Genomic DNA, 24,103 nt, shown 5'->3' with positions numbered 1-24,103 from the left:
CAACAACATCACAGTATGATACAAATCACGATACAGAGGCCACAATACGATACATATCATGATGCATGTACATTTTTAACTGAATTTATCCTGAGCATAATGTCGTTTAACAGTTGTTTATAGTAAACTCTATAACAGTTTCGACAAAGCCTTTCGTTTTACTCCATTCAAAACACAATAAGGTTGAAAAAGAAATGTGAATTTAGAGCACCTCCTGAGGTGGCCTGAGATCATTTGCAGCACTCACACTGTTTGCAGGCCACTGACATAGAGAAGAAAGAAAACTCTTCATATGTGCGTTCAGTGAGAAGCGCTCGCGAACGACAGAGTGCCATAAAACATCTCAACAAACAGTGAATAAGATGCACACCGGACGATTTTCTTTCATTTGTTCTCTAAAATATAAACAAATGTGTTCTTTGTGTCTAAGCAACGGCAAACAGGGTCTGAAACGTATAGGTCGGTGGGAAGATGAGCCAAATTACCTGCCTCTGTTCAAAAAGTACCCCGCCTTTTGGTTCATTTCATACCTTGGTTGAGAGTAAAAGAAGCACATATCACAGCTTTATCTTGACATAATGGTAGATAGAGGTTTGTCATGTTATGCAGTACTTTAGTTTTGCAGTGTTTGGATTTTGCGTGAGTCATGTCTTTATCTCAAATGCTGGGTTTAGGCAAAAAGTCAAATGCACATATGTTTTAGATTTTAATTTTGTCAGTGGTAACAAGAGTCTGATCCAATTTAAAAGAGCCACCTTGCATCACATTATAGACGTGATAGGCTATACTCAAACTTTTGTGATTAAATTTGTTTTTACTGATTCAGCTATTAAACAAAGAAAAAAAAAACCCATATACAAACAGAATCAGTATTTAACCCCCACTTGCCCTTGCATCTCTAGATGCAGACTTGATGTTTTTCAGAATCCTAGCCCACACTCCCACCTCCAATACCAAGTTTAAATCTTTCTCCCATACTCTCTTGATAGAAGTTAAAGCTCCATCCCCCAGACTCTGAATTAGCAGGGAGTAATACACTGATGCCTCATGACCTTTTCCAAAAGCAGTAATCACCACTCCCAGAGTACCTGCTGCTTTAGGGGGGTGTAAACTACTCCCAAAAACAGTACAGAGCAGGTGGCACAGCTGTAAATACTTATAGAACTGAGATCTGGGAATCCCAAAATGTTGAACCAAATTTTCAAAAGATCTCAACACTCAACTCTCATATAGGTCACCGAGTGTTGTAACCCCCCCTCACGATCCACTCTGACCAGCAAAAGGGGATTTATTAATACATAATTTGGGGTTCAGCCATATTCTCGAGGCAACATTTATATAAATGTCTGAATTAAACACTCTGGACACTTTTGTCCACACAGAGTGCAAGTGCGAGACAATGGGGTGTAACTTAACTTCTCCAGTTTGTTTGATAGAAATGTTTTGCAATGGCAAAATAGGTACAAGAATAATTCCTGTCCAATACAAAACCAGGGAGGGACTCTCTCAGGTGGACGCGACCAATGAGCCAAATATCTGAGACCAAATGCTTAATAATAAATCAAAATCTTGTGTAGGCCTAGCCCACCTTTGTCAATAGGCCTATGTAACTTATTGAAATGTAATCTGGGACGCTTACCATTCCAAATGAAGGACTTCGCTATGCTATCAAATTGCTTGAAATAAGAAAGGGGAAATCTACAGGGAGAGATTGTAGCAGGTAGTTAAATTTTGGAATACAATTCATTTTAATAACATTAACCTTCCCAGTCATAGATAAATATAATGAAGCCCACCTGCCCATATCAATCAAAAACCTTTTATTAAGGGGTCAAAATTAATTCTAGCTAAATCAGACAGATTTGCTGGGAATAAAATGCCCAAATACTTAACGCCCTGTTTGGGCCATTGAAAAGCCATTACTGGGCAGTACACTGTCAGAGCCAAAGCTTCAGATTTAGACCAGTTGACTCTGTATCCTGAGAACTTAGAAAAGGAATGAATAATTCTGTGGAGGCAAGGCATAGATCTAGTGGGGTCTGAGATGAATAATAAAATATCATCTGCATAAAGCAAAAGCTTATGCACCATACCTCCCGCCACCACCCCTGGAAAATAATCTTCCTTTTTTATCGTGGCTGCTAATGGTTCCAGGGCAAGACAGAACAATAATGGGGAAAGACCCTTGCTGGGTGACACTATCCAGAGTAAAATAATCTGAAATTAATCCAAACAGAAAAAAGAAAAACATGCGCATTAACAGACAGCGCCAACCGCCGTCCATCCTTCTAAACTCTAACAGTTCATGTATGCCTACGAGAGTCCCCGCAACAACTTTGCCATCGGATTGCTCAAGTCTTCTTCTGTACAAATTTTGTGAGACAGAATTACACAACAGAAGATAATCTATAAAACAAACTCCAGCTAATAGGCAAGATAAACACAAAGACGTGTAGAATCATCCACATAACTGCTCCAAAGGTATGTTCCTCCACAAAACAAACTCCAGCCGCCAGGCGGAACCAGCACACACACACCCCAAAAAACAAAAAGGTGCCCTGTTTCCTCGGACAGTCATGTGAATATTCAGTGATTCAGACCCACTCGGCTGTTACATGAATGCAAAAAAAAGCCCTAATCACTCCAGTGTTTTGCAAGAAATATTCCAGAGTAATAACTCCAACCAATAGGAGGCGTAAGCACAAAGAACGTGCAGATTCATCCACAAACTGTCCTGAAGGAATGTTTCTCCAAAACAAACTCTAATCGTTAGGCGGAACCAACACCAAAAGGAACAAAGGTGGTGCTCAGTTCCTCGGACGGTCAAGTGAATGTTCAGTGAGTCAGGTCCACTCGGCTGTATAGACAGTATCACACAATGAGTTACTCATTCATTCCATTGACTTTATGAAGGACATTGCTTGCTGAAAGCATGTAAATATTTTGCGGCCATCCTTAGTATCTATTCTCAATTTGGCCGGGAACATCAGTGCAAAAGCGACCTTCCGTTGATGTAAGAGTTTCTTGCATTCCTTGAAACGATCATTTTTCTCTCTTGTCGAATTCGCAAAGTCTGGGAACAAGAAAATGCAGTGGTTCTTCCAAGAAAGCCTTCCTTTATTACTTGCCTCGCATAACACAAGATCTTTATCGGATGATCTCAGATATTTGGCCAGAATTGATCGGGGCCTGTCTCCCTCAGTGGATCTTCAAGCCGGGACTCTGTGAGCTCACTCGATTTCCAGCTTGTGGCTTGTTATGTTGAGCAGACTCAGGAAGAGCTCCTCTAGGAATTTCACCATATATCTGCCTTCTTCATTCTCAGGAATTCCAACAATTCGAACATTCGATTCTCAAGGTCTTCTAACTTTTCCAAGTTTATCTTGGTCGCTAGCGGGTCAGCAGCTAATTTCGTCTCCATGGCAGTGATCGATCGAAGTATTACAGCAAGATCCTCCAAGTCTGCAATGACCTTCACCAGCATTGCCGACATGCTCGACAGTTGACGCTGAATCTCTCCTGCCGCACCATCCAAACTGAGTCCCTGGTCTACGGCCCTGTTTGTCTTCAGAGCCTGAGGATTTTGAATTCTTTGACATATTGTCTTCATAGAACAGTTATGGAACAGGGTGTATAGAATCTCACCGGTTTATGACACAAAAAGTATTAAAAACTAGCAAAGTGCACTCTTCACCAGTAGTGGTGAACCTGCAGCAAACCATTGGTAACAATTAATAATTTGCCGCAAGTTTGCCGTAAAGCTCATTTGCATTGCATTGCCAAAATAATGTGTAGCAAATCTGCAGCAAGTTTGCGGCTAGTTTGCCAGAACTCTAGATTTTTTGTAAGGGTAAGGAGAATATTAGCAATATTTATTGTATTTCTTCTTTACAGTTTGTAAGACATATTGTGGTTAACATGCTAAGCTCAATCCAAATGACGCTATGATCTCATCTTTTCCCAAATATCTGTAATTGATTTGACTCAGTCTAAATTTTTTGGTCAACTTGACTTTCTCGACTCCTCACATCACAGCACGTCTAACAAGGCTGAGACCGCTCTGTAGTTGCCTTCTGGGCCATATAAAGAGTATTACAGATGGCCATGGGTTTATTTCATTAATGTGGCGGAGGGGAGGCAAGCTTATTGGACTTTTTTACATTCTGTCAGCACTGTGTAGGTAGCTGCAATACACAGGCATAGAAAGGCGAATGAATTCATTTCCCCCCCGAGTTCAAGAGAGACTTCAAAGGCCAGCGCTAAAAATCTCGGCCAAGTGGATTTGAAAGGATGAGTCTCTAATCTTTTTAAACTTTGCTTGCGATGTGTATTTTCACACCTCTTTCCCCACCTCTTCAGCAAATCCTTTCTATTTTTCTTTTCATCATCACTTTCAGGTGCAAAAAGCACCTGTCTTTCCATATCTGTGTCTTGGTGAATATAGAATAGAATAGAGTGATGACACTATGTTAACGCTAAACAACTTGCCTATTTGAATAAATCTATCATTGACTGCCTCAAACAGTTATGCTGTTACACTTGTCAGCAGAAATAGGCTACATTTAGCTTTGAAGCATGTTGCTGTGCTGCCATTTTTTATTCAGATAGTACCATGTTATATCAAAGTACAGTACTATCTCTGTCTTAGTAATGCCTTACTAAGTGATGCATTTGAAGAAAAAAAAACAGTACTAGAAGAGAGAAGTAGAATTAAAAACTAGATTAGTAAAGTGTTTTTAGAGGTTTTCAGGATGTTGCTAAGTTGTTTTAAGAGTGTTATCTGTGTTTAAGGTTTTCTTGTTGGTCGCTAAGTAGTTGCCAATTAGTAACTCTACGAATAACAATGCTTCAAACAGCGATTCTTTTTTACCGAAATGTTAGCATGCTACCATTTTGCAACCTGTTTTGTGCTAATTTCAGCACCTACCTGGAAGTTCCCAGCAGGGCATAGCCATTGAGTGAACATTCCCCAAGCGACAGCACTTTTGAAATATGTATAAAGGTGAGACACAAAGGGGATTTGGAGCGAAAGGGTTGGACTTATTGTGTGAATATTTGATGATGTTAATAAGAGGCAGAACTGGGCTAAGCACTCAGTGGCCGTGCATGAGGAAGGCCCAAGCTACAGAAATAATGGAAAGATAAAACGATGAAGTATTCAAAGGCTGGAGTGTGATGAGAAATGTTCACTAAAGCGTGACAGAACCAGGCCCAGCCATGCATCAAAGACCTTCAACCGAGCAGACTTTTGTATGACCTTAAAGTTTCTATTTTTCACGACTTTGTAGCTTAAGTACCTTACATAAGAGCAGAACTTATTCTGGCAAAAAAGTGAGATAGAAAACATTATTCTTCAGTTCTTGTTTTGGGAGTCAATGACAAATGGTATAAGATACTTGTTTGGTGGAAGTTTGATAGATGGATGGATAGCTGGAAAATGGGCAGCAGACCCTGGTTTTAAAATGAAAAGGGAGTGTACCAAGATGGTATCTAACCTTTCATAGGAGGAAAGTAAATGAAATATCAGGCCTGTATGGATGTCCTTGCAAGTAAATGATGACAAATGCTTGGTATCGGAGACAGTAGAGAGATGAGACAGAGATAGAGATAGATGCGGATACTGTAAAAATTATATTTTGAAATGTATTCCTTACAAAAAAGCACCATGGCTTTTGGATTCAACACCATGGGCTACCATGTTGGGAATACAATGGCATTCTTTGTGGTGCTTTTGGAGTACCATATGGTTTGTTCTCTTGCTTTTGTTTCCTCTCATTTTTAATTTTGTATTAATCTGATCTCTGACAGAGACTCCTGTCTAAAGATTGGAGGTCAGGGAGATTGCTGTTACTTTTATACTGGCATTTTGCTGTGAAAGGTCAGAAAGTTTCTAGTTTGGCAGTAATGTCTGGTATTAATTTGTAGCTTTTCTTTATCATTAAATAGAAACCAAATGAGAGATAAGAGAATCAAAAAAGTGAAAACAAGTTGATTTAGTGATTTTAAGAGTCCTTTGCTTAATAGAAAAGCGATCTGTTTCAAACCTGTTCAAGTTAACTGTGAACATCTAACATAATGCTGTTGGCTGAACAGCGCACACCATATGTTCTTTGATGACATATTTCCTTCATTAGGGCGGACCATTCTCGACAAAGAGCACATAAAATTAACCACCCTTGAAATCCTGGCATGTTAGGAGTATTTGGCAATGTTGTCGTACCATTTAATTTGGAGGTTGGCACAAATGAACATGCGATATGGACAATTGTCTTGCTAGCAGATGTGTTCTGTTGTCTGTGAACGGATGCTGTTCATGAGATGGTCTGCCTTGTAAGTTCTCAGTTAGTTATATAATAAAAAACATTTAGAAGATACTACAAAAGATGTCTAAAAGATACAAAAGATTAGAATATGGCTGATAGGGATGTTATAAGTAATAATACTTTGGAACCAAGTCGATACCAACAAAGTCGATTCTTCCAGTGAATGACAAGTGGCTGATTTTGCAAAATTAAATTTTGCCTAAATATTAATGTAAACACAATTTGTTAGGTCTTAAGTGAATATACAGTAAACAGGCGGAACAATAGATTGGAAATGTGCATTATACTTTGGGCTTTTGCTGTCATAAATGGTGAAATTGTACTTGTTTCGGGATTAATGTTGGTATTGTGACTAATATCTGAATAGCAAATGTAATTGCTCAAATATAAAATATCAATTGTTCAGAACTGTTTCTGCACCAATTAAAAAAATATTTTTCCCATCTGTAATCTGGACATGAGCTGATGTTTGAATATAATGCATGTTTAAATGGGATTACCTGTGTGAAAGGTATCTTTCAAATTAATAATCAGTTAATCCATCTAAACGGTCCAGTCTACTGAAAGATGAATCCAGTTAAGCAGGTGCCTCAGTAGAATAACTGTGGAATAACTGCAGGCTTGATCACAGAAGCGTACTTAATTATTTACTTGTTCTAATTACTATTAAAGCCTAAATTTTTTCTTAACCTCAACATCCTGGGAACAAGAAATATAAACATAGATTTTAAGTGAGATGAGCAGTGTTTATATCATCCATACACTTCTAGTCATATATTGACTGATTTTAATAGAGTTGCCAAAGGCCAAAAACTTGAACGTCGGTTTGATACGTTGCAGTGTTGCTTTTCTGCAGTGTTTGTTGTTTGTTTACTTCATTCCACTTGTTTTTTCTGGTCTGTAGCATTCTGTAGTGATAAGTTCACAGAGCTGTTTGTGCAGTGAAACTAATTTTTGTCACCCAGAGGAGTTTAGTAAAGGTTTCACACAAATTATTCACTCCTATTAATCCCTCTGCCTTGAGCTCCTTGTGGATTCACTTTCACAGTCAAAAAAAGCCCCAACAACATGATGAAACTTTGACCACTCGTTTATCTGCCCAATTGGACGTTTCACTCCGAGCCTGTCTATTGAGCCATGGCAGCTAATCAAGTTGAGGTGAGTTACTTTGAGCTTGCTCTGGTTTTGTGCGATACCTCTGCCCAGAGGTTTGGCTAGTCCACTTTCATGGCTCAGTCATAAGATGTTTGTCATGCTTCCATTGATATGTAGTTTGGAGGTGAGAATTTGATGAGGAATACAATTTTATTAATCCTCAGCAGGTCTGCTCAGAGGAAATCAATGGTTGAGGCTGCCAGGCAAGTCATTTCAAGGCCTGTGCCATAATTGTAGGGAGGGGAAGACGGGGAAAAAATTGCATTTAATGATACATTGTAACCTATTTAGATATGAGTTTATTATGTACATCATGATTATGCATCATACGATATATTAATTGGGAAAATAGAAATTACCCTGTGGTAAACTTGTCCATGCTGCCATCTGAGTTTTACAGAACAGATAATCTGTACATCTGATATTATTTTAATATATATATTTTTTAAGTGTCATAAATGTAAATTCTTAACCCTATAAAGCCTGACACATGTAAGTTATTTAAGAGTAAGGGCTTTTTCACACCAGGCTCTTTTTAGAGAATTTGTTTCAGAACATGCTGCGTTTTCTACCTTAGTTTGGTTCATTTATGCATATATGAACATTTCAATTGCACTCTGATCCTCACCAAAACAAACAGTCCGAGTCCACTAGGGACGAGGTAGTCTCAGTCCAATTGCAAACAAACTCTGGTGTGGTTTGCTTGTGGTGAGAATGCAATCTGACCCAACGGACCAACATACCAAACAATATCGCTTTAAAAACTATGAGCATGCCTGATAGATCTGTGAAGAAAAAAATCTGTAGGTCAGCACATCACTGTAATTCACAATCAAAGAGAGAAAGGGAGAGAGCAGGCATCTCAATGCAGAAATGATGCAAAAGCAACTAATGACAGAATAACCCTTGTGCGTCAATTTAAAAAAGTTACTCAGAGGTCCTTAGAGGACAAAAATATTATATATTAATATTATTTTCCACTGTCACTGACTTAGATTTTTTAACCAACATCAGTCCTGATCATAACTACCAAATATTCATTCATTTTCAGGATTTTAACCCTTTAAATGCCAGCTTGTTTACGTAATTACACTTTTTTACACATACACACACAGACACACAAATTTCTCAATACACACATACAAAACATCATTGCATCATTTATTCAATTGGCCTGCAGTGCTCTATAATACAGCAAACAGAAAATAGGAAAAAAGTATGTATTTGCTCCATAGGCTAAACATGAGGAAAATGGTCCCATCTGGTGGAATATATATATATATATATATATATATATATATATATATTGAAGCCAGGGCTCTGGAATGAAAGCATAATATCATAGAATTCATGATTTTAGGCTTTAGTGGCACTGGGATCAAATATTGCAGTTTTAATGGTTTTCAATGGGGAATTTTTTCCTTAAGGTCCTGAATGTAACTATTTTGTGTACACTGTGTTTTATAGATGTTATAATAGGAACTGAGGTTGAAATATCAAACTTCCCCCCAAAATACACAACTTTGGCAAAATTTATGCTGTTGGCATTAACACGAAAAATGCAAAAAAACAAAAACAAAAATGAAAAAGGCAAAAATGTCCCAAAGGTTGCACAGGGGTTAAAATAACCATGACCAGGGCTGGCCCGTGGGTCTGTGGGGCCCTAGGCAAAAATATGAAAATGGGCCCCCCCGTGTGAAAATTGTCATAACTTTAAAACATCCATAGAACCACTGCAAACGTGATGAGCAGATTTTTATTTTATTTTTTTATTTTTATAGAAACCACTAAAAAAGAAGCACTATAATGTATATAGCTCGGTAGATGACAAATAATGTGTTCCAATAGCTTGTTTTTCCCAACATGAAGATGTTAGGTTAAAATGTACATGCATGCATAAAGGAATATGTGTATTTTAGGTGCTTTGACAAGTCACCATTTTATCGCCTTATTTTGATCACCTTTCAACTTTTTTGTAGAAGTACAAATATACCAATGGCTCAATTAAAATGAGGTCATGGAAACTGCAAGTATGATAATTACTGGGTAACATTTTACAATAAGGTTTGCATTAGATATCATTAACAATGTATAATACAGTTTTCCAGCATTTATTAATCTTGGCAATATCAATTTATAAAAATACAATTGTTTATTGTTTGTTCATGTTAGTTTATATTGTATTAACTAATGTTAAAAATGGACTAGTATATGTAGAAATTAACATTAAATAAGATTATTAAGTATTGTTCATTGTTAGTTCATGATAACTAATGTAGTTAGCTAATGTTAACAATAAGTATTACCCATTAAATTTACACTAAATAAGAAAATGCTGTTTAAATTAGTTTTAGATGGTCTTAATTGTATTGGACACTGCTGACAATGCTTGAAATTCTGCTGAAAATGCTTGAAATATTTATTTAGAGCAACAAAATCAATGAAAACTTTTTTGGCCAGAACGTGTCAAATGTTAATAAAAGTTAAAACATCAGGGAAAATAAGGTATACTACAGCAATGTATAATGTATAATTATTTATAAATAAAATTACATATTTTAAATAGGGGCCAATTAACACAACACCTTGCAATATATATGTGTAGTGCTTAGCTTTAGTTCTTGCCGATTTTAGATACACTGCTGTTATTTTATTTGTTGTCACTTTCAGTTATTTGTCTTTTTGTGATTATTCAGAGCTAATTTTATACGTAATATGATGTTTTTAGTTTTCACCGTCATTGTGATTTGTATGTTAAATGATCAGGTCCACGTGCATTGTACGTGATCCAGCATGTAAGCGCTCTGAAAACCATTGGACTGTGGAGAGTTTCAAATTAAAAGTCATCAATGTTTTAAATTCTATGACTTGCTCATATGCTTTGCACGTGTTCGTGGGGCCCTGTCAGACACGGCAGGGCCCCAGGCAGTCGCCTGTACTGCCTATAGGACGGGCCGGCCATGACCATGACGTAAATTTTACAACTAATATCCATCCGACTGATGGATAATGTTCATTTGCAGCACAACCCCTGACTAAAACGCACTTTCTGTACCATGCTGTGACGAATTGATTTAAATGTTTTACAGGTATAGACTTATCGTTTTAACGATAAATTTTAACATTTAATAAATGCCCTAAAAGTCATTGTTGTTGTAACACCTCTATTGTTTATGTCATCAAGAAACTGCCGCAATACGTAAAACAAGTCACGTAAAAAGTCATTTTGCAAAAATATAGGTATAGTAATTGCCAGTTTGCATACCTGTATTACACTATTGTGGTAGGGATATCTCGCACCCTCTAGGTTTATCATATTAGCTGTCCCAGCCATTAAGGTCAAAATTATTCGTTTGATGGCTGTTGAACAATGGTCCTCCTGCTCTGGTTCTTTTGAAGCACTTGACAGGGTTCAGCTTATGCTAATGGATAGCGTTGTCTCTTTTACATGCGTCTATGATGACTCTGGACATCTCGTACATCCTGTAGTTGCCCATCACAATGTTCATGTCGTGCTTGGAAAGACCACAAGATATCTTGGCCATCACAGTTAATGAAACAGAGCCACACATCAGGGTTTCGCTGTATTCACACGGCACTTCCCCTCCACTGCGAAAGCTTCGCTGAGATCAAAGGAAACAGACATGAAAGCCATTGAGAAGATTCACCCCACTTCTTCCCTTTGGTTTCCCTCTTCCTGTTCACTCTAATGAGTATTTGACCCTGCAGTGTGCAGTTGAGGAAGTGTTGGGTGTGACTCAGGGTTCTCAGAGGTGCAGCATTACTGTACAACCTTTACAAAACTTTTGCTGGGACTTCTGTGAGCATTTTTGAGTGATTGTACAAACAAATCAATTAGTTTATTCAATGAATTGAAACAGACAGTCTGAACTGATTCACTGATTTACATCGTGTGGTTCAAAAATCTGAGTCTATTCAAAATCTAAATTAAATCTGGAAATAAAGTTTTAGGATTTTGCAGATGCGATTCACCGAAAAGGGCTAAATAGTTGATCGGCTTGTGATGCGCGAATGACTTGCACGCGCAGCGTGAGTCTCGTCACACTTTAATAGTTTTTAGTCTCCCATTCAGCTGAAGGAAACACGCTGTGGGAAGGATTACATCAAGATGTAGATTGGAATGCAGGTGCGAAAAACTTCTTATAAATAAAATAGCCTGCTCCTCTCTCGCTGTTGCTTGCGTGCTAGTGATTACATGATTACAATGACCTAATATACGAAATATTTAAGATTCCACACAATTTAGTGATCAGTAATCAAATAAGCAAATTTGTGACATTAACAGTGTTAACTCATTTTGTACAAAAGGACAGGTTTTCTTTCATTAAAGCACTTTCACAAGATGCTCTTTGAAAATTCACATACAAGATTTTTCACGTCAGCACAGCCATTGACCAGGAAAATAAAAAACGTCACTCCATGTCAAAAAGGTTGCCGATCCCTGCCTTAGACTTTCATGTATCAGCTGCTCATGTACCATCGCTTTATGACTTCTGAAGTTCTTGGCACATACTTTCTTGCCAAAGGACGGAACAGAGTTGTCATCCCACTCTGCAATTATGTGTGACTGCTCGCATATTTATCACCGTTTTATTTGTATCCATCATTAGCATTTCTAAGCAGTACTGCTTAACATATACTGTTTCTGGCAGCGCATGTCTTATCTTGTTATATCCATATACAGAAACAAGCATTACTGTGTATTGCAAATTTGTGATTAAGCAAACTGGACTCGGCCTATAACCCCCCCCCCCCCCCCCCACACACACATGCATAAAAAGCCCTTAAACAATTGTGCATTTACAATAATAGACTTGTGGACACTTCTACTAAAAAAAATTCAAAAAAAGAAAGACAAGGAAACAGTCTCTTTGCCTCAGACTGAAACTGTTTAATGAAGGTCACCACTGCAAACTTAGTTTTTGCTGTTTCAGTTCAGTCTTTTCTGTTTATGATTTGTTTATGCTTTCTGTAAAAGGACAAAGAAGGCAGTCATAGATGTGAGACGCATGCTGTGCTTTTTTCTGTACTTGCTTACAATGAATGTTGTTTTGCACTCATCAGTAAGTTCTGGATCATACCTCACTGCATAAAAAAAAAAAAAACGGCAAAACTTGGATGCATTTGTACATTCTTTACTACTATATTTTAGATGTAGCTTGTTGGTGAGTACTACAACTTTTAGGAACAAAGGTAGAATTTGCTTCTGATTCTGATACTGAATTTGAATATACTGATCACGATTTCTGATTTTCCTGATTCTGAATTTAACGGTTTTAAAATCCCTGTTTCTGCTTCTGTGATTCTGACTTTGAATCTTCTGATTTTCATTCTACAGATTCTGATTCTTCTGATTCTGATTCTGATTTTAAACCTACTGATTCAAATGTTTCTGATTGTAAATTTGTTGATTTTTAAAGTACTGGTTTGGATTATCATGATTCTAAATACTGATTCTGTTTCGGATTATTTAAAATTTGTATGTACTGATTTTGCTCTCATTTCTCTGATTCTGATTTTTAATCTGCTGATTCTGATTCTTATGATCAGGGCTCGAGTTGAGGGGCGATGTAAGTGAATGCTATCCCCCTTGTTAGAAGAAACAAAAAATATCCCCCCTTGTAAAACCACTATCCCCCCTTACCTTCCCCTTTAGATCAATTGTGTCATATATTACAGTACTTAGAGCTAAACATGCAAACAAATATTTTAATTTTCTATGTATAAATAATTTATTTTAAATAATAGCGATTAGCGAATCATATTATGAGTTGCAAGGTAATAGGCACAGATGTAGAAATGTTTGGGATTTCCAGATATCAAGAGATGCAATCCCCCACTCAGATCTTTAAACTTGCACAGGTTGAAAATATTCTGCCAGTGTCGTGCTTGGTTTGCACAATCTGAGAACCATGAGCACTAATAAAGCATTTAAAAAGCATTCATCTATAAAGCATTTAATAAACATAAAATACAAGAGATTGGAAAATGTAGACAAAACATATATTGCCATTATCATTTATTTATTTACTTCATTGTTCATCTGTCAAAAATATATTTTTATGCTTACAGTTAAAATCATAATATTGTAACGACATGGTATGTGGAAGTCCCTGTCATGTGGCCTGTGAAGTATTCATGATGTATTAACTTCCCGTTCTAATGTACGTTTTTGGCATGACAAATCATAACAGCAGCCTCCCCCGACCCGGATGCATTTAAATTGCACAATATGAGAGTATTTAAAGCATTCAGCACTTCAGAATGCATAATACCCCCCACTGACTTAATCTGATGTTTAATTTACTGATTCTGAATTCAGATTTTTCTTATTTTTAAACTAATGGTTTTTAAACTACTGATTCTGCTTTCAGGCATGTAATTTTTCAGAATTAATCCGGAATTCACTTTTTTCCGACCTAAAATTGAGACACACGTACATTCTCGATAAGCTGTGCATTCGGTGTATTCTCTGTAAGCACTCATTCAACCTTCCCTCATTCAAGTCTTCTGAATTTCGAATAATAAATAATAAGCCACAGAAAGTAGAAGGGTTGGCACTCCTAAGAACATGTAATATTTATTTTTTATTAATCGTCATTTTCACATTAATGTGGAAAAACCAGCGTGACAGTTGTAAAAGTGGCATTTATAGTATGTAGAGGGAAAACCATCCTTAAAAATCTTTGACCGTTTCAGTCAGCGATGCGTGAGCTAGCGGCGCCCTCTAGTGACTCTGTGCGGAACACGCTGAGCAGCGCGTCAACATGAGATGATCCAATGTTTATCATATCACAATTTAAATCGCAAAGCTTGTCAAAGTGATCCCTTCCCAAATGTTGGCTGTAGATGTCATAATTATATGCTCTACTTGGGTGGTTTGTGCTGATCAGTAGCTTTGTGTTTGTCAAGAAATAATTTAATGAAATATGTAGTAAACTAAACATTTTGTCTACAATCTAAGAAATTTAGTGTATACATAATCTAGTGTGTTGGGGTGGGGGATGGGGGCATAGTCTTTGCTCTGTACATTTTCCTGTGTTTTAGTCCTTTGCCGATCATGTCTGGGATTTTTAAAATGCTGATTCTGATTTTCACGATTCTAAATCTACTGATTCAGATTCTTTCTTCTTACAAAGAACATGTTTTTATCATTCTTTCCTTCTCCAGTGCATAGAGCTTTGACATTTGAGGACTCTCGAGAGAGCAAAGAGTTGTAGCTGGCCGCAAAAACAGCAGTTCATTAGCTATTCACATAGCTTCAGTTCATTTAGGGCTGAAGACGGGCCTCTTAAGACCCCATAAACACTGTGTGATGTATAAACAAATACCCCGTTTGATTACAAGTACAAGCTGAAGTGAATGTAAGCATGTTTGTGTGGGGGCTCTCCAAGGCTGAGAAGGGATTGAAAGAGTGTGTGTGGAATACGTTTATGGTGCACAATTAACAAACAGACATGCATCTAAACATGAAGAACTGCTACTGAATCTCAATGGAATGAAATCCAATGGAGATAAAAAGCTTATCATACTACTGATTACCAGTATCATACTAGTTTTTTTCCTCATTTGAGATTGTTGATCTTGATTTGTGAAGAACATGGGACATACTTTATATTAGCATTTAACTACATTGTAACTAAGCATTTAATACAGTGTACTTATCATGTACTTATCACAGCTCTGCCTGCTAGTGAGGGGTTTTGACAATAAATAGCCAAAAGTGAGCCAGAAACTCTGTCTTTTAGGTAAACAGTCACAAACTTCTTTCCACAATAGTGCCTCTGTTTTCGCTGGAGTCTGTCGGCCTGCATGTGACTGCCTGCTATAATTTATTCCAGTGGATGTTTGAATGCAGTTAATGTGAGCAGAAAGCAGGACAAAAGCTGGTGAATTACCTAACTCAATTTTCTACTTTTGTTCAAAAAAGTGTTCCCAATTTCCCACAAAGCCTGTGTTTACCTTTTAATTTAGAGACTCCTTTCAATGATGTATATGTTACATCATCACTGATTTTGCCCAGATTTTCCCCAAATATAATGTCCTGTTACATTTATTTACTTATTTACTTAAATATGAGCTGTCATACTATAATCTAAAAGTACCATGGTATAACTATGTTTTTTGTTTTGTTTTGTTTTTTGTATCGTGGTAAAACAGCCATACCCTAAAATCCCTACCATTTAAATGCTATAAGGTAGTCAAATATGGTAATCATTAAGTAACAAGTTATACAGTATATCGAAATACCATGGTATTAACTTCTGTTACCATCATTGAATCATGGTACTTCCACAGTACTTTTTTATTGGACTAATTTCTAACTTTAAGTCACTGGCATTTTTACAACTCTAAAACTTACACTTTTTCCAAAGCATTAGAGTACTTACTAAGACAGTACTTTACAGTTATATTAAAAATACAAATGAATTAATATCAAATAAATAAACCAAGTAAGTGTTATATATGACATATAAAGCATTATAACATAATTTTCTCTCTCTGTCTTAAGCTGGTGGCGGTCTACGTGGAGCAGGACCCCCATCATGGAGGTGACGGCACCAGCGCTAGCTCAACAGGCACTCAGAGTCCAGAGCTGTTCAACACGGGCGAGCTCAGCTCCTTTCAGCCCTACCAGACCAGCAGTGAAATCGAGGTCACCCCCTCAGCCCTCAGGACCAGTGAGTTACGAATACAAGTTACTTTGATTTGTAACCAGACATGACGCGATAAGTTTTACACTGAATGTGACAATGCTGCACAACGTAACACAATCATAACCTTTTAGAACATATTAGATGTTTAATGTACAGCTATGTGGAGTGGGATTTTGCACCAATGAGATTTAGTTTGTGGGTGGAGTAACCCAGCACAATGCTGAAAATAGAATCCACAATTGGTTCAAATGCTTGGTTGGTCATTTGATTTCATCCTGACCTTAAAGGACTTCTTTTACAGGGAATTATTTGGTTGCAAACTGATGTACACTTTCATCATCAACGTTAGTACCATCATGAGTAGTTGCGACAACTGTTTACATCATCAATAGCAGTCCACTTCTGCAAATTAATCAGGATTGTGTTTCAACAATTATGATCCTGGAGTTCACATAAATCATACCCCAGACCCAACCTTTCAAAACTTTCCAAGAAACCACACCCATATAAAATATGTAGTTTGCACATCCTTAATATTTAATACACCTGCATTTTTAGTTGTTGGAGTTTATTAAGCTTGATAGATGGAATGACTTTTTAAAAACTAACATTTTCTATCCTAAAGTCTGTAGAGTTCCAAAGACTGGCTCAATTTTCTCATATGCAAAGAGGCACAGTTATACAGATTGCGTTCAAACCAATTGCAATCCATACTGGAGTTCCCATAAACCGTACCCCAGACCCAACCTTTCTAACTTTTCCAAGAGACCACACCTGAGTTAAAAAAAACAAACAAAAAAACACTTTGACACTAACCAAACAAACCAAACACAAATGGACTCCAATAGCTCCACACCAAAATCTCCTGTCTGAAAACACACTTAACTCTTGAACTGTTTAAATAGACTTTGCTCCACACCAAAGTCTTTAGTGTACGCTTTTAAATGACTACTGAAGTCAGAAATAATGCAAAACCCTGTTAAAAAGACCAGCTTAAGTAGTATGCTGGTCTAAGCTCGTTTAGGATGGCTTGTGCTGGTTTGGTGCTGGTCTAGCAGGTGGACCAGCATAACCGTGCTTTACACCAGAAAACCTAGCTAGTGAAATTGGTTAAGCTATTTCAAAGCTTGGTGGGGACACCAGCATCCCATGCAGGGCGACAAGCATCCTAAACCCAACATAAGCTTGTGACCAGCAACACTGGTCTTTTCTGCACGGACAAAAGCCTAAATGTTGTTAAAACATAATAACTTCATCCTGAATCTTTTACGTGTTGTATTAAACCTTTTTTTGTCATTTTCAAATGTATTCTTTACCGTTACAAAAATCAAGAGTTTGGCAAACTTGCTGCAAACTTGCCGCAAATTTGCCGTTCATTATTTTAACATGCAAATGAGCGTTGCTGCAAACACTTCATTGTCACCAAAGGTTTGCTTCAGGTTCACCACTACCGTTTGAGCTGCTAGCTATTGGTAAACACTTGCGGCGAATCGCAAGCTCATTTGCTAGTGAAAATAATGAGTGGAAAATTTGTTTGCGGCAAGTTTGTCAGAACTCTAGATTTTTTGTAAGGGTTGTCATTGGCCTGATTTCTGGAGAGCGGGAGATATACTGTTGTTTTTGACACTGAATGTACAGGGACTGACCTTGACAGGAAGGCGGGGTTGAGTGGGCAGGTGAAATCATCATGGGAACCATTGCTAGAGAACCCTGAGACACACTCAGCCAGGTGTGGAGAGAAGAGAGGATACAGCTATGATTAACAGTGACAGCTTAGACCATACTGCTCTCCACACGCACACACACACACACACACACACACACACACACACACACACACACACACACACACACACACACGTTGGTGTGGCTATCCTTATGAGGACTCTTCATAGACATAATGATTTTTATACTGTACGAACTATAGATTCTATCCCCTAACCCTAACCCTACCCCTAAACCCTCACAAAAAACTTTCTGCATTTTTACATAAAAAAAAAAAAAAATGGTTTAGTATGTTTTTTAAGCAATTTGAATTATGGGGACACAAGAAATGTCCTCATAAACCACATTTATAGCATAATACCCTTGTAATTACCAGTTTGTAACCACCCAAACCCGCCCACACACACACACACACACACACACACATACACACACACACACAGGCTTTCATATAATAGTAAGTTCTGATTTTGTGATTGAATAAAGAATAAAGATTTAGAGAACGTGAATCTACTGCAAATGTTAAGACATTGTTTGTGTGTAGAAACATGGTGTAAGTTGGCAGATAATTGTGCAAGAAACCACATGTGTTGCTTTTCAAGAAAACTGCCTCCAGAACACACACATACTCATATTCACACTCAAAATAATAGAGGTGACTGTGTTCCCATGATACTAGACTTTTCTGTCTGACCCACTGATTTTATTTATTGTAGTACTTTGAAAGCGGGCGCAGAGGGAGGTCTAGACTCGAGCTCACACAGTGTGTGTGTGAATTCCCTCTCTCATGTGAACGCTGCCAGCAGGAACTCCATTCTTCTAAAAATATATGTGTAAGCAATTGTGTGTGTGGGTGTGTGTGTGTGTGTGTGTGTGTGTGGGTGGGTGGGGGTCATACATCCCTAATGTTCTCTTCATGTTCCTCTTGTGATCTCAGTTTATCTTCCATGGTTTTTAAACATCACACCAGACAATAAATTCGCCAATAGACACACACCTGTGACCACAAATCAGTTAAGTTTAAAATCAGTGTGGCAAGTTGCTATGTTGAATGGCAACCATGAACAGCCTATAGTTAGGTTAATTAACTCTGTTACTATGCTGATTTACGAATTGCTTATTCTGATTACTAATATTAATCAGCAAAATAATATTATAATCAATGCTAATTGATTATAGGTGTTTCAGGATGCGTTTTTAAAAGTTAAGGTTCTTTTAACTTGACAAGGCATCTAAAAAGTGTGGAACTCCTGCAGGAGATATAGAAAAGTGGCGCAACTGTCAAAGACGTCAATCTAGCGCATGTTTACATATAAAACTCATAGAAAATTGAAAAACAACATAGACCGACGCAAAAGCATGAAGGGAGCTGCTAATGTAGGGGCAGTTCACTAGGCAACACCTAAAGTGAGGCAGTTCACTAGGATTTGGAGCAGAGCTTCTCTTACCATCCAGGTTTTTACTATCCCAAGCATACCTCAAGCATAATATGACAGTATTCTGTTTCTAATTCTCTTATAAGAATCAGAATGTAGTTTGCCCTAGACGACTGGCTTGATTACAGACTACCGTTTCTCCTAATCATGATAGATAAATAGTGAGGGTTGTTCTCACTAGAAAAAAAAGGACTAAAAACCCTGACAGGACTGTAGGAGAATGGAGATGAGTGTATTACTGACTGCGATAACTAAAAATCACAGCTGCAGTTTTCTCACGATCACTCTTGAGCCTGTATAATCACAGACATTCAGAGTTTTCATCTGCTGAATTTGCATTGATTGTTCTTCTTAGAAGTAAGAGAAGGCGAAATGAGATCATCCCCTATGTTTGATTATTTTAAAAATAAATCAATCAATAATAAAAAATAAAAAAAAAAGTATTAAGCAAGGTCAAGGCAACTAGTAATTGGATTGATGATGAGATGTAAATTATGGTAATCGATGTAATTTGCTTGTAATTATACAGAATCAGGCATTCGTCTGACTTGCCTGACACGAAAACGTAATCTTGCAAAAAGTCAAGAAAGAAAGAAAACTTCAAAGCTTTACATGACTGTCAGCTGGTGTTGAATCTTAATGAAGCTGCACTTGCATTAAACTGTCTGATTTATATTTGGTGCATTTGGAGCGTGCTGTCTGATATTTATAAAAGTGTTTGTAGTGTGTATAGGGAGATGTGGAGCGTGTGTCTGGCAGAGAACTTAGCAGTGTGCACTGAGCAGGGGAGGTCCCTGGTGGGCTCAGAGAGGCAGGCACTCATTAGCACGGGTGTGTGCTGCTTTCAGGTGCTCTGCCCTGGGGCACGCTGGCTGACATGCTGTCTCTCTCCAGTACACTCCCTGGATCTGTTTAGCTTAGCTCCAGGAACTCTCACCAGCAACCCACATCACTCTCTCTCACTCCATCTCTTCCTCATTACAAAATTTCCATCCCCTTCACTCTACATAACATTAGCGTGATGCAGTGTTTCCTTGCTAAAGTGCTGCTGTGCTGGTGCTGCATCCAGTGTTGCCAGGTTTTGCTAGAAAAATTAGCAAATGTCAAAGAACAAACAAATGTCTTTCCAATATTTATTTATTTTTACTCGATTGATCCGATTTGCAAAGCTTCCGTAGATCACCCAACTGTAAGGGATGACTTTGTTTATGAGTAAAACTGTGAAATGGGAATGTAGTTGTTTACAAAATTGGAACAAATAATAGGCCTATTGTTTGTTTTGGGTTCTTTGGGGATTTTTTCCTCTTTTTCACCCAATTTGGAATGCCCAATTCCCAGTGCGCTTTTAAGTCCTCGTGGTCGCGTAGTGGTTCGCCTCAATCCGGGTGGCAGAGGATGAATCCCAGTTGCCTCTGCGTCTGAAACCATCAACCTGCGCATCTTATCACGTGGCTTGTTGAGCGCGTTGCCACGGAGACATAGCGTGTGTGGAGGCTTCACGCCATCCACCGCGGCATCCGCGCTCAACTCACCACGCGTCCCACCGAGAACAAACCACATTATAGCGACCATGAGGAGGTTACCCCATGTGACTCTACCCTCCCTTTCAACCGGGCCAATTGGTTGCTTAGGAGACCTGGCTGAAGTCACTCAGCATGCCCTGGGATTCAAACTAGCGAACTCCAGGGGTGGTAGCCAGTGTCTTTTACCACTGAGCTACCAAGGCCCCCCTAATTAACATTATTATTAATATTGGCAACATAATTGTTAGTGTTAACAACATTTGACACAGTCTGTGTAACTAATAGTGAAAAAACTCACAAAAAGCAATTTTGCTAAAAAAATTAAATTTGCAATGTTGTGCAGCGACTTCTGAAAATACTTTGGAGTGATGACTCGGTTGTGTATAATTTTTTTTAACCAGTTTGATTAAATAAACTGTCCAAATGAACCGATTCTCTAAAATGCATCAAACTTCCTAATGCTGCTTATGGCAAAGTGAAAAAAGAGCACATTTACACATGTGGTCGTGGAGGGCCTAGGAAATGCAAAAAACTCAAGGCAGAAAAGGCAGGAAATGGGAAACAAACCACATTTACATTTACATTTTATATTTATTCATTTAACAGATGCTTTTATCCAAAAGAAGAGTACAATAGAAGTGATTCATCCAAAGGAGGCAGTAATAAGAGAAGTGCTGTAATGCAAAGTTGAAATTGTTAGAGAAGCATGAGTAGAGAGGAAGTTTTTTTTTTTTTTTTAGTAGAGAAGAAAAAAAAACAGTGTTTGCACAACAATTTATAATAGCATTATATAGATTGCTTCTGTTAGTGATCAGTCATACTTTATTGTGTTATGGGGTCAAGCACTGGCAAGACAAAATATGCGACTATTTCTGGAATATAATATTGGGTTCTGGGGAAATAAACTGTAAATAGTCATCACAACTTTCTATTGGCTTAGCCTCGCAAAACAACCATACTGCACAATATGTGGTCCAGTTTGCGACTTAATTGCCTGATCGTGGTGGTTCTTTGTAATTAATTAATCAAAGCGATTGGTGAATCAGTCTGAAATGAATATAGGCCACGTAAATAAAGCCGCCACGTTGTGATAAACCGACAAGCGATAAAAGGTATCTTTTCCATGTAAATCTGAGTTTTTGTCCTAACCAGCCATGACTGCGACGAATGGCGAGCAACAGGACATGTCGTCATTCGCCGGGTTTCTGTTTTCTGGCATCACTCTGGGTAGCCCCAACCACTTTGAAATCTTATTGGTCAAAAATCCTGCTCTTCTTAAATGTGCACTAAACATAAAATATCTTCTGATTGCCTGTGATTGCCATATCACACAGCAGTTTTGCAATCAGTGTGGCCAGAAAAATAATCCAGATCTCTTGCAAACTTGCTTCAAATTTGCCACTGATTATTTTCACATGCAAATGAGATTTGCGTCAAAATCTTCATTGTCGCTAAAGGTTTGCTAAAGGTTTACCGGTATCGATGAAGAGCTGCAAATTTTGGGCAAACATTTTGTGGCGAATAACAAGCTCATTTGAATGTGAAAATAATAAGTAGGCAAGTTTGCGGCAAGCTTTTCAGAATTCTAGATTTTTTGTAAGGGGAATCTGAACTGAATCATCTGGGGTTACTCACTCATTGAACCATAGGTCATCATGTCTGACCCACAATTAGCTGAAAACCGTTACTTTTTTATGTGTACTTATTAAGAACAATGTTAAAAATGTAAAATAATAAGGCTAGGGAAACCCAAATTAGCCTAATTATTGGCTTGTTGATCATATGACAATATATTAAAAATAAATACTGTACATATCTGCAACATTTGGACTGTAATATATGAATGAAAGAAAGAAAGAAAGAAAGAAAGGGAGAGAGGGAGGGAGGGAGGAAGAAGCAAAGGAAGGTAGAAAGCAAGAAGCAATATTGGAAAGTTATCCCTGTTTTTTTGTTTTGTTTTGTTTTTTCTTATCTGGGCATCTCAGCAAAGGCCATGCCGTGCAACATACTTATGCACATCTGCCTGCTCCCTCCACTGATCAGGTAGAAAGTATGGTAAAATGTAGCTTTTTCCAAGAACACTGTAAATGATCCACCTGGTCTAAGGCACCCTGTTGCTTGTGTATCAGAACCTCTGAAGTCCCCCAGAGAGTTTGCAGGGGGCTGATTCCAGCCTGACGGTTGGCTGCGATCACAGTGACTGGTTAGGGACATAAATGCAGTGACAGTTAACAGGAGCTTCCCTGCCTGTGCGCCATCACGCCGATGACACACCAGATCCTCAGCTATTAGTTGATTGCCCACAGGGAAAAGTGCAGACACCTGCGGGCAGGCCAGTTTTATATAATCAATTTGTTTTGTGGCTGTCCGCTGGAGCTCCTCCCTCCCCCTCCTCTTTAGCTCTGTGGTCTGGTTGAAGTCATTAAGAGGACATGAGGGGATGCAGCAACTCCACACAATGGAATTGCTATTAAAGAAATCTCACTGAAGTCTAGCATTTCACATTTTAATGAAGGTGGAATGGTAAAGATGACTTAGAAAATACTCCCAGATTGTAGTTTCTTGGATACTTGTAGTTGCAATATTCTTAAACCTGATTGTAAACAGCGGATGAATTAATTAATCTATCTGTCTAGTTAGTGTTTTAGCTGGTTGGTTAGTTGGTGTATTAGCTGGTTGTTTAGTGTATTAAGCTAGTTGATTGATTCATGTTATAATTGGTTAGTTTGTGTATAAGCTAATTGGTTAGCATATTAGCTAACAAGCTAGTTACACTAATTAGTTAATGGATTAGCTAGTTAGTTAACATATTAGCTTGTTAGCTAGTTTATTATCTAGTTAGAGGATAAGCTAGTGTGGGGATGGGGGCGTGGTCGTGTGTCTGTCTGCAGGAGAGGAAGAGCGGTAAGGCTCGTCACCTGGGCTGTCATTATCATTAACACCTGTATCTCGTTATAGTGATGGCGGAGGGAGACCTGAAAAGGCTGACAAGTGCATCAGTCGGCAGAAAGAGAGAGAGAGACCAGAGAGAGACTGTTCCTGGGTGTGCGACAGTAATTATTGTCTTGTTTGTGTGTGATTACTTAGACACTGAGTGCCCTTTTATTTGAGTTTTGTGAACAACACTGAAGAGTAATAAAATACTTAAGTTGACTGTTTCCGCTGCCTCCTGACTCCTCCATTTTCCCTGACAATATGAACTCTGTTACAGCTAGTTAGTTTGTTTATTAGCTAGTTAGTTAGTGTATTAGCTTGTTAGTTGT

General features: G+C 38.1%; 1 protein-coding gene across 3 annotated transcripts in view; it reads left to right on the top strand.

Moving 5' to 3' along the window:
• Window positions 1-24,103, top strand: part of LOC127431962 (partitioning defective 3 homolog) — a 687,732-nt gene that overhangs the window by 215,518 nt on the left and 448,111 nt on the right. For all 3 annotated transcript variants that reach the window (XM_051682650.1, XM_051682649.1, XM_051682648.1), the window contains exon 3: window positions 16,012-16,180. In XM_051682650.1, coding sequence (XP_051538610.1) covers window positions 16,012-16,180 — 169 coding nt within the window. The remainder of the gene's footprint in view (window positions 1-16,011; window positions 16,181-24,103) is intronic.

This window comes from Myxocyprinus asiaticus, chromosome 41 (assembly GCF_019703515.2).
Source record: "Myxocyprinus asiaticus isolate MX2 ecotype Aquarium Trade chromosome 41, UBuf_Myxa_2, whole genome shotgun sequence".
Classification (NCBI taxonomy): domain Eukaryota; kingdom Metazoa; phylum Chordata; class Actinopteri; order Cypriniformes; family Catostomidae; genus Myxocyprinus; species Myxocyprinus asiaticus.
This window is presented reverse-complemented; position numbering and strand designations above follow the sequence as displayed.